Source organism: Chaetura pelagica, unplaced genomic scaffold (genome assembly GCF_000747805.2).
Source record: "Chaetura pelagica isolate M959 unplaced genomic scaffold, ChaPel_1.0 scaffold65, whole genome shotgun sequence".
NCBI classification, from domain to species: Eukaryota; Metazoa; Chordata; class Aves; order Apodiformes; family Apodidae; genus Chaetura; species Chaetura pelagica.
In genome coordinates, this window is record NW_009953386.1 from 3,296,126 (window position 1) to 3,307,902 (window position 11,777).

The 11,777-nt window shown below is 41.1% G+C and overlaps 1 protein-coding gene across 1 annotated transcript in view; it reads left to right on the top strand.

Annotated features, from left to right (window-relative positions):
- Window positions 1–7,356, top strand: part of ZBTB20 (zinc finger and BTB domain containing 20) — a 27,301-nt gene extending 19,945 nt beyond the window's left edge. Inside the window, exons 2-3 of the mRNA XM_009998231.1 lie at window positions 81–1,688; window positions 6,203–7,356. Coding sequence (XP_009996533.1) covers window positions 81–1,688; window positions 6,203–6,621 — 2,027 coding nt within the window. The 3' untranslated portion in view covers window positions 6,622–7,356. The remainder of the gene's footprint in view (window positions 1–80; window positions 1,689–6,202) is intronic.
- Window positions 7,357–11,777: the final 4,421 nt, after the last annotated feature.

Consider the following 11,777-nt stretch of genomic DNA (forward strand, 5'->3'; position numbering starts at 1 on the left):
GAATTAATTTTTTTTTTTTTGTTTCTTCTTTTTTTTTTTTTTTTTTTTTTTTTTTTTTTTAATCACCTGCTTTGCTACAGGTAACATCAGTTGCAAGGGGATGACAGAGCGCATTCACAGCATCAACCTTCACAACTTCAGCAATTCTGTGCTCGAGACCCTCAACGAGCAGCGCAACCGTGGCCACTTCTGTGACGTGACGGTCCGCATCCACGGGAGCATGCTACGCGCCCACCGCTGTGTGCTGGCAGCTGGCAGCCCCTTCTTCCAGGACAAGCTTCTGCTGGGCTACAGTGACATCGAGATCCCCTCAGTGGTGTCAGTCCAGTCTGTGCAAAAGCTCATTGACTTCATGTACAGTGGGGTGCTGCGGGTCTCACAGTCAGAGGCCCTTCAAATCCTCACAGCTGCCAGCATCCTGCAGATCAAGACTGTGATTGATGAGTGCACAAGGATTGTCTCGCAAAATGTAGGAGAGGTCTACCCAGTGATTCAGGATTCTGGCCAGGAGACACCCAGGGGAACACCCGAATCAGGCACCTCGGGGCAGAGCACCGACACAGAGTCTGGCTACCTACAGAGCCATTCACAGCACAGTGTGGACAGGATCTATTCAGCCCTCTATGCCTGTTCCATGCAAAATGGCAGTGGGGAGCGCTCCTTTTACAGTGGAGCAGTGGTCAGCCACCATGAAACAGCCCTGGGACTCCCCAGGGACCATCACATGGAAGACCCCAGCTGGATTACCCGGATCCATGAACGGTCACAACAGATGGAGCGGTACCTCTCCACCACTCCAGAGACCACACACTGCCGCAAGCAACCACGCCCTGTCCGAATCCAAACTCTGATGGGCAACATCCATATAAAACAGGAGATGGAGGATGACTATGACTACTATGGCCAACAGAGGGTGCAGATCCTTGAGCGCAATGAGTCTGAGGAGTGCACTGAAGACACTGACCAAGCAGAAGGCACTGAGAGTGAGCCCAAAGGGGAGAGTTTTGACTCGGGAGTCAGTTCCTCCATTGGCACTGAGCCTGATTCCGTGGAGCAGCAGTTTATGGCTGGTCTGGGCCGGGATGGTCAGCAAGAACCTTCTCAAGCAGATCAAAATGATGTCCCTGCTGATGGCACACAGCCACAGCAGCAGCAGCAGCATGTAGATGCCAACTCTTCTTCGCCAGAGAGAAGCAATGACGTTGAAATGGACAGCAAAGTGCTCACAGTCAATAACAGCACCGAAAAGGGGGCTTTGCAGCCTTCTGTCAATACAACTGTTGCCCAACCATTGCCAACCACACAGATCTACTTACGCCAGACAGAAACTCTCACCAGCAATCTGAGGATGCCACTGACTCTGACCAGCAACACTCAGGTCATTGGCACAGCTGGCAACACCTACCTGCCTGCCCTTTTCACCACACAGTCTGCTGGCAGTGGTCCTAAGCCTTTTCTCTTCAGCCTGCCCCAGCCTTTAGCTGGCCAACAGGCACAGTTTGTGACAGTGTCCCAGCCTGGCCTGTCAACCTTTACTGCCCAGCTGCCAGCCCCACAGCCCTTGGCCCCATCTGCGGGGCACAGCACAGCAGGTGGGCAAGGTGAAAAAAAGCCTTACGAGTGCACTCTCTGTAACAAGACTTTCACCGCCAAACAGAACTACGTCAAACACATGTTTGTACACACAGGTAAGAGTATCTCCCTTTGGCTTGTTCATGAAGCCAGAGAAAGTCCTTGACAAACGTGGACTTAGAAGCTGTTTCCCAACCCGCCAGTCCCCAGCATCAACAGAAGGGGGAGGTTAGCCAGGGAGCTGGTATCACTCAACACTTCCCGAGCTTACTTCATTGAAGTTGGGCCCCTGCAGAAATGTGCGGGTCCCTTATAGGGGCCTAATTTTTCATGGTGCAGAAACAAGCTCATTTTACTTGGGGTAAAATGTGTCCTGCACCCATCCAGGGAAATGCTAAGCTTTTGTTGTCCCCTGCAAGCTGAACAGGCAACGTTAATTAGGATCAGCATAAGGAAACTGTAATAAGTCATTAAAGAAAAACTGCATCTACTAAGAAAGGGGCATCCCCTGTAATTTTTACAGCTACAGAGGTTTAAGGTCAAAAGATTATGATTAGCATGAGTTTAGGGCAAGTTCATTCCTGGTGGAGTTGAAGCAGTAGGTCCAGGCCTGGGTGTTAAAAACACTGCCAATTATTTTGTAAAGCTCACATATTCCTATAAGAAAAAGAATTTTGAGTTTTTTCAGAAAGTTTTCCCGTAGTTCACTGAAGCTGACAGCTGTAATCCCCTGTCTCCTGGTAATTCATATGTTTCACTAGCTGTGAGTACAGAAACTTAGGGCTCATTGAGAAGAATTTAAAACAATTTATATAGACCCCAACATCAGCCCTCTTTTTGTTTAAAAATGCAACTGCTTTAGTAGATGTTCTTTTGAGATATCAGTGACCATATTTACCACTGAGCCAAACTGCCTTTTCTAGCTTTGTCAAGTTATGAGACTCCAAAGCAAGGAGACGTGTGTATCTTACATGGAGAAGCTATCCTGGGTTCAGGACTAAATTTTGTTTGCTTTAGCTCTTGGCTCATTCTGATGTTGGAGAGAAATTCTAGTTTAGAGAAACAGTAAATATTTCTCTCACCAAGCAGTGGTTTTGTTAATGTCAGGTCTTAAAATAAATGCTGCGTTTGTGATATATGGAGTAGAACCTGGAGAAATATCACAAGGTATGGGAGGAATCTAAGTCATACCTCCCCATGGTATCCAGTAGATTTCACTTCCATGTGCATATGTGAACTTTTCACTTCTATTTACCTATGATTATAATTTAAATGAAAAAATCCTTTAGGCATCAAAGGCAGACAGACATGTACATACATAAACAAAAAGGTCAACTTCTCAGGACTGGTACAAAATGTATGATTGCAGTGATCAAGAATCCTGAATACCAAGATTACCCTTTGTGTCTGCTCATGTTCTCCATCATTCTGTTGTGGATGAGTAGCTAAAATACTATCTAGGTAGTTTTGTGTTATTGAGGAAGATAGCCCCTTCAGAACACAGTCAAATATATCTGCCTACATCCTTGCTCTAAAAGCTAGGAAGGCTTTTTTCACAAATAACTTCACTGTGATTAGGTGCTTTTATTTTCCCAGAGCCAGCTGTGCACTGCTTTTGGTATTTGGAGTCAGATAAAGAATAGTATTGGAGGACCTGACCTAAAATATTCTTAGCTACTAGACATAAAGTCAACCAAAGAAATTGATAGGCATCTCCAGTCATGAATTAGTATTTTATTTTTGTGAGTCTGAAAATGCCCCAAATGATGAACTATGGTAGCCAGGAGAGAGTTGGGTAGGTGAATGATTTCAAAGGCTGTTTAGGAACAAACTGGCTCCTAGAGTGCCTGGGAGAATAATTGCACCTTAACCAACAGGGGGCAAGGCTTCAGAAAAGCCTTCTGAAAATAATCTGTGTATGTACAGCCTCAGAGAAAGCATGTCTGCTCCCTTGTCTTGTGCTGGAGAGGATCATTATGAAAACTGAGAGGAGACAGCTGTTCTCACTGTCAGGGTGACTTTCTCCAGCCCTGTTTAAAAAAGCCAGGCAGAGTGGCTCTGGAAAAGATCCACAGAAAGAGGGAAAGATTTGGAAGATGCAAATGTTTGAATTAGTCTTGCTCTTTGGAGGGCTCATAAGAGAAGCCTTGAAAGAGTCTAATTATAAACCAGAATTCAACAACCTGAAGGCCTCCTAATCTCTGTATGTTTTTATATGTCTGAAAACTGAACTCTGATGTACCTTTCCATGGAAACCTACTTCCCTTTCTTCTTTCACTATGACACAAATGTACTACAGATGGATATTTTTCCATGTTCCCTGGAGACTGGCTTGAAAGTATTCCATAGTGTTGTTCTCCAAGACATGCAATGTTGTGGAAATACAGTGCTAGAATGCAGGCAATGTCCATGTACCTTAAAAGTCATCATTGCTGCCTTCTACATATCACTGTGATTAATAGTTGAACTGTCCCACATTGCTGGCTAAAGTCAGGCAAATATGAAATAAAGAACCGAAAGGAGGAACATCTACATTTTATTCACTGAGCAAAATTTTCTCAGACTTCAAGATGAAAGATCATGGGAATAAAGAATCTGCAGTGCTCACTTAGGAAGCAAACACATCTGTATGCAAAAAAGAAAACCAAAAACGTTTTGAGACTCTTAGGAGTGAAAAAATCCCAGGAATGTTTTGAAGCTCAGAGTAGAAAGCCAGAACCCAGTGTGCCTTAGAAACATACAGTGAAAAATTAGGGAGTTTTTATTGTCTTAACAATGTCTAGAGCAGAGGAGACCAACTTATTATAAACTCTGGGACATATACTGCCTAAGGCAAAAATGAGCATTGTAAATATAATTGGTTTCTTATTCGTTAATCAGACATTATTGTAACTGACACACTATTGTTTTTCACCTAACACATTTCAAGCATATTAGCCTGTCTACACTCCATACACTAGTATGTTTGGCAAAGCCAGCAGGAAAGTAAGGACGTTATGTGGCTTGATCAAGTGCCTTTCACCAAGTAGGGACAAACTCATCATTGGAGCAAGGAAGAGCAGCATGTGGATTTCATTCACAGATGTCACTTTCATATGTGCAAACTGTGAAATAAAAAGAAACAGAGACTCAGGGGAGTTTAAAAAGTAGGTCCTTCCCATCCAATCCATATTAATTATCTCCTCTTAGAATGGAATTTAAGTAGTGTATTGTAATCTTACTATACGAAGAGTAAATTATATATTACCACAGGCATGTGATGGTCCCTGAAGATTGACTCTTCAGGATTTTAGACAGTGCCAGACAGATTGTAAAAGGGAGGAAACAGGATGTATGTGGGGAAAAAACACCAAAACAACAAACAAACGATCTCTGCTAGAGGGGAAACTGTGGAATGACCAAAGGAAAATTATTCAGTGTATCATTGTGATTGTTACAGAGCTATGGTACCGTCTCTCTCCCTGACAGCTTTGAGGATCATGAATTATCACACCTGAAATATACCACAAGTAATTCAGTAAACAAGTTAAAAAGCAGCTTTTGATGGGGCATTCAGGGTGTTGGGTAGTGTCTACGGTATCAGTACAGCAACATATCATGAAAGCATTGCCTGATACCATGAGACATGATACCATGGCATTGTCTCCCAGAAGATCTCTGAGCATGAGCAGAAATTAAAGAGTAGTCTGAAAAAACCAATCATACGTGCTCAGCTAAATATTTTTTTCAGTTAGTCCTTAGTCACTTGTTTGCCTGGATATGATCAGACTTCACTTATACAAGTTGCCACAATCAGTTTTACAACAGCCCTGGGTGCACAAGGCAATATGGTAGATTACATAAGTTTTTTATATCTCTGGTTTACCTGACAACATGTTTCATTGAATGGGCAGTCGAATCATTTAAATCCCATGTCTTTTACCCTAGAATTTTATATGTTAGAATGCCCTTTGCATTGTATTGACTGGCCCAGACAATTCTATGTACTGAGGTTCCTTTTTCCATGCTTCAGCTATGAGATTTAACTAGAAAAAAGGGCAACAAATTTAAACCTTTTACGGAGCATTGGATTCCTTTGGCAATCTCTAGCATTTCTCGTCTGAGAAACTGAAAGTAAATTGACAAAACCAAGTGTGTTACAGGTCAGCTGGCTAATAATCACTAGCTTTGTCCATGCTTTTATTGCACACAGATAAAGAGATGGAGACACTGAAAGGTAAAGTAACTTTACTAAGATCTATCTAGAAATGAGTGTGAGGAGTGTAGGCAGGAGAGACTGTGCCATTGTAGCTGGAGGTAGATGGAGGTAGATGCCAGGAACTTTTAACTGTAGTCCTGTCTTTGTCTGTGCCTACTGTGTGAACTTGAGGAAATCCCCTGAGCTCCTTTTTACTCTATGTGTGTTGGGAATACATACAGCCCCCTTTGTAAAGTGTTTTGAAACCTCTGGTTGCAAAAAAAAGTTGTGTATCAAAACGTTCTCATTAGCAGAATTACACACCCCTCCAAAGGCCCCAGTGAGACTTGTTTATTGCAAAGAGTAGTACCGAGCTGGTTTAATTTTATTATCTTCTTTTTTTTTCTTGTTGTCTGTTTTGCTTTCTTCCTCTCTCTTGTTGACAACGGGCAGGTGAGAAACCCCACCAATGCAGCATCTGTTGGCGCTCCTTCTCTCTAAAGGATTACCTAATCAAACACATGGTGACGCACACTGGTGTCAGGGCCTACCAGTGCAGCATCTGCAACAAGCGCTTCACCCAGAAGAGCTCCCTGAATGTGCACATGCGCCTCCACCGTGGGGAGAAGTCCTACGAGTGCTACATCTGCAAGAAGAAGTTCTCCCACAAGACCCTGCTGGAGAGGCATGTGGCTCTGCACAGTGCCACCAACGGCACCCCTGGAGCCACCGGCACTGGCGCCAGGGCTGTACCTGCCGGGGTGGTGGCCTGCACGGAGGGGACCACGTACGTCTGCTCTGTCTGTCCAGCTAAGTTTGACCAAATCGAGCATTTCAACGACCACATGAGGATGCATGTGTCAGACGGATAAGTAGAATCTCTCTCTCTCTCTTTGTTATGAACAAAAAAATAGAAACAACAAAAAAAGCTATGGCACTAGAATTTAAGAAATGATTTTTGTTTCATTTTTACCTTTATTTTCCTCCTTTTATTTTTTTGGGTTCGTTTCATTTTGTTGTTTTTGTACTACATGAAGAACTGTTTTTTGCCTGCTGGTACATTACGTTTCCGGAGGCTGGGTGAATAATAATTTTCCCAGCCTCCCTTGGATGGTGGCCTTAAGGCCAGGTAGTGCTTCATGAGCTCCACTGGTTGGATCTCTAGCTACTGGCCTCTAAATACAACCCTTCTTTACTACAAAAAAAAAAAAAAAACAAAGAAAGAAAAAAAAAACACACAAAAAAATTAAAAACAGAAAAAAAACTAAAAAAAAATCTTTTTTCTCACTTGTGAAGAGCACTACAAAAAAAGAGAAACAAAACAAAATATATTACAAAACTACAAGGCCTACTGTCGTTGTAAGTACACCGCTCGCAGTGTTTCAATGGACGTAATTCACAATGCTGACCGCTTTTGGACTTCACAGTATCCAGTTAGAACTGTGGAATATTTTGCTTCTGGTTGAGCAGCAACCAGAGGAAACAAAGCCCTGCTGGTTTCCACCACATGTCTGCTTTCTCACACGTGCATCCACCAACACACGAAAGGGCTGAGGGGAGTGCAAGGCAGTGTGGCTTGGATAGTGTTGGAGTCCTTGCAGGGTGAGGAAAAAGAATCAGAGGTTCCTCACCTGGATTCTGCTCCATCCCACGCTCTCTGGCGCACCCTCCCCGCTGCTTTTCCCATACCACCACCACCACCTTACAGCAGAAACCAAGAAGATTCAGACAACGAGCAACAGTGGCTTTTTTGTAATTTATTCAGTGTCTTTGCTGAGCCTAGGGCCTCAGCACAATCAAGAGGGACTTTCACAGAAGGCAAAGAGAAACACAGAGGAAAATCAAAGATACCAGAGGTTGCAACCTATGGATCTAGGTACAAGAGAAGGGTTAGTTCCCACAATCTTTGCAAAAAAAAAGTTGCATCAGGATTTATTCTTGTGGAAGAACGAGGAATAGAGGGTGGGTGGGGAGGGGAGAGAAAACTAAAAAGAAAAAAAGAGTTCTTGGGACTTTTTTAATTCAAAATTTTATAGAGGGGCAAAAGTGACGTTTACCAGATAGAATGCTGATTTTTTTAATATATTTACAACAGTATTTGTGTAAAAAAACAAAACAAAAAAGTGAGATTGTTAAAAGTAATTTTTCTTTGTTTTCTTTTTTGTTTTGCATACACTGCCACTAATATCTTCTCTTTTATTATATATATGAATATATAAAAAAATATATTTTATTTTAAATTGAGACTGTTAAGGTTAGCTAACCTGCTTCCAGATTGGGGGGAGGGGAGATGATAATGATTTTTATTTTAAAAAAGAGGAAGGATGTTTCTTTATTTTCTTTTCTAGTATTATTCTCTCTTTTCTAATGGAATCAAAAATTACCTGGGTCGATAAGGGGCTCTGTGAAGTCATCTGTGAGATTATCTACTAGAGTTTGTGCATCCTGCAGTATCATTTGAACTGCTACTTTGTTTTTGAATTACGTGGTTCTCTTTTTGGCTCTTACAAAGGTTCTGTTGTTTCTTTTTTTTTAGTTCCATCTCAGAATTCATTTCTGCTGAAAGGCAGTTCCTTTTGAGAAAGAGATTTCTCTAGCAGTATTCCCTTGGTTTGGGGGATGATAGAGTCTGTAGTCTTTACTTTCTTCTTATTTGAAAAAGTAATGAAAGTTTTGGAAGTGTGTAATAACTAGGATTTCCCTTCTTTTTGGTCACTGGACAAGAATTAGTCTGCTGTATTGTTCTCTCATCCCTGCCTTGCTCCCTAGAGAGCTTCCATATTTGTGTGGGAATCTGATCCTGCCCCTGGTAATTTGTGCTGATGCCAAAATAACTTAAAATGTTATGTTAAATAATCTTCCCTTCTTCATTTGCAAAAACATTTAACTGAAGGGCCACATCCCACATTCTCTGCATATGCAAAGCTATGCAAGGAATGTAGGATCAGTGTGAAAGATTGATTCCTGATCTGCATCTCTATGTTGGTGTTTTGTATTTTGTTTCACTGTGTTTGGGCTGGTGTTCTCCCTAGTAACCTTCTGTCTATCTGTGTGAGAATTTTTCCCCCAAAGCCAACTCCCAAAGTACCTGGGTCCTTAGTTCAGTTGGATCAGTGTCTGACACTCTCTTTGTCTTGCTTGAAATCCATAGCTAGGATTTGCACCAGCTGCACTCTGGACTTTATATTTTAGGCAAAGAAGAAGCACCTAACAAACATATGCAAAAAGAAAAAAAAAGAAAAAAAAAATAAAAGAAAAGAAAAAAGAAAAATTGCTAGTTTAGCTTTTGCTTTTGTCTATATTTAAATTAAGCTTTCTTAAGTTTACAAAACTTCACTTGTGAACAATGAGCATTTCACATGAGACATTCTTTTATGCTGGACAACTTTCTGATTATTGACTTGGTAGATCTCCACATGCACTTTTGTGTGTTCTTTATGCCTTCTGTATCAGATGTCTGTGATTCAGCAAAGGTAATCTGATTGCTATGTTCTACACCTGTTCCATTGCTGATTTATTTTGGGGACAAAACCTGACAGATGGTTCAATCTCAGAATCTTTCTGTATCCTGCAAAGCATTGTTCAGCAGATCCTAAATGTTGAACCCCTAATTCTCAGCTGCAGTAGCAGCATCAGGAGATTTTGAGGTGAGTGCCAGAGCAAATGAGTCTTTTCTATGGTAACATTTTTTATTTTTTTTTGCTACGGATTTGTTTGGGTGGTTCAAGGGGGCTGGTAAAGGAGCACAAGGTAGTTAACAAATATTTTTCTCATAAGTGCACTGGTAAAAACAATTTTGGGCATATAAACCAGGAAGTGAAAAGAAAAAATGTAAGACACAGAGAGGGAGGACTAATATCTGTCATGTAGAGACATGCTAAATCTGTAAAGAAAATGAAGGTTCTACAGAAAGGGGCATGGGAGAATAAGGGGAATGTGAACCCATACAAAAGGACTGAAGGTCTTTTTCTGATAAAAGGAGTTTTTAATGAGATCTTTAGTATCAAAGAGTTTGGTGTTCTCTCATATGAGGTGTTAATGAAGAATTTCACCCATCTTAAAAATCTGTAGCTGTTCATTTGTCATCTGAGGTCTGGGGAAAAGCTGTTTAATTCGCCATTGTTAAACTTGATGAGCTATAGTCAAGATGTAGTGCATTCTGGAATATGGTTATGATACCAGAAGAGATATGCTAGTACACAGGAAATAAGAATCAGGATTTACATTCACCAAAATCTGAATACTATCGTGTTTGGAGAGGAAAATCCTTATCTAAATTTTAATTCTTCAATTTTCAACCTTCCCTAAATAAAAAAAAAATAAAATTGAAATGCCCATTTATTTTGAAGCCTAATAAGTTTGAAGTGAATTAAAGATTAGTTATGAATGAATAAAGGGTGCTGATTCAAAAATAAACTTCTTAAAGTAAAGCTAGCACATGCTAGATTAAATTCTACATCAGTTGTCAAAGAGTTTAGGCCAAGGTCTTCACAAATGGCTGCCTGAAATATAAACTGATTTTGTTGAACTCCCAAGCTTAAAAATTTGTGACTTGATTTTGTAAAACATGGAGCAACTTGCAGCATGACTGCAAATGTAACTGAAAATGCTCTTCAGGTCACTAATTTAAGTAGCCTTCGGCAAATTTAGAAGCATAAACATAGACCCCATTATCTTCTAAAATATTACATTCTTTCAAATAATGTTTTCTCCCATTTGCTCAAATGTTAATTTACTACTTGGAAACAACTACAATATCTGAATCATAGAATCACAGAATGGTTTGGGTTGAAAGGGACCTTAAAGATTATCTAGTTCCAATCTCCTTGCCATGGGCAAGAACACCTCCCACTAGAGGAGGCTGCTCAAAGCCCCATCCAACCCAGCCTTGAACACTTCCAGGGAGGGGGCAGCCACGACTTCCCTGGGCAACCTGTGCCAGTGTCTCCCCACCCTCATAGTGAAGAACTTGTTCCTATGTTACACGTATCTTCAAGCCTCATGTATTGCTACAGTATTCCTTAGCAGAAAGAATATCTGTGGAACACCAGCAGTAACAGTGATCTACAAACGGCTGTTGACAGTGTCTGAGTGCATCCATCTCAGTATGCTTGAAAGGCTCTCTTCAAAACACCTGATAAAATGACTGTAGCACACATCCCTTTGATAGAGTATGCAATATCCTGCATTCCTTGAGCCTGATTCTCACTTCCCCTAAAGCTCTCTTTATATTGCTTTGGCAATGGGAAAGGGCATTCAATAGGACATAGATTCAAGCATACAAATCAAGGCCTCTCTGCACGGCAAAAGTGCAATAAAGGAAGCCTTAGAGTAAATGAGAGATAAGTGCCTTCTCTTACTGCTGCTGAGGCTGATGAAGTCAATTGAAAATGTAGGATTGGCCAGAGCAGATCTGCCCTGCAGTCCACCTTGCCCAGTATTCTGTCTTTGACATGTGGCCAGTTACAGATGATTTAGATGAAGATGAAAGACCCATGTTGGATAATTACAAAGTAATAAGCCTAAGAGAGATTTATTATAATCCTCATTAGCTATGTATCTGCTTATAACCTAAAGACATAATAATTTATGGCCTTAACTTTTTATCCCATATAAAAATTATATATTGTGGCAGATAATTCTCATTATCCTTTAAAGATCTAGCTTATTAATTGCTAGGCGGTCCCACTGATACCCTTTGGAAGTGAGTTCCTCAGGTTAATTACCATCTTGTTAAAATTATTCCTTTTCAGGTTAATTCTGTTGCTGTTCATTGAAACACCCTTGTTCTTTTGTTACATGAAATCAGAGAACTAAAATGTAAGTTCTCTTGCCCATTCCTCTGAAGCCTGCCTTTCTCTGGGAAATCAGAATCCACAAGGAATGCAGGACCACAACCAGTGTCCACTGCTCAGTAAGGAGGAACAGCTACTCAGTGTGTGCATGTGCATGTCTGGGGCATGTGTGTCAGTGAGGTTCTCCTACAGTGATCTCTTGCAGAGGACTGGAAACAGCTCCTAGATAATGG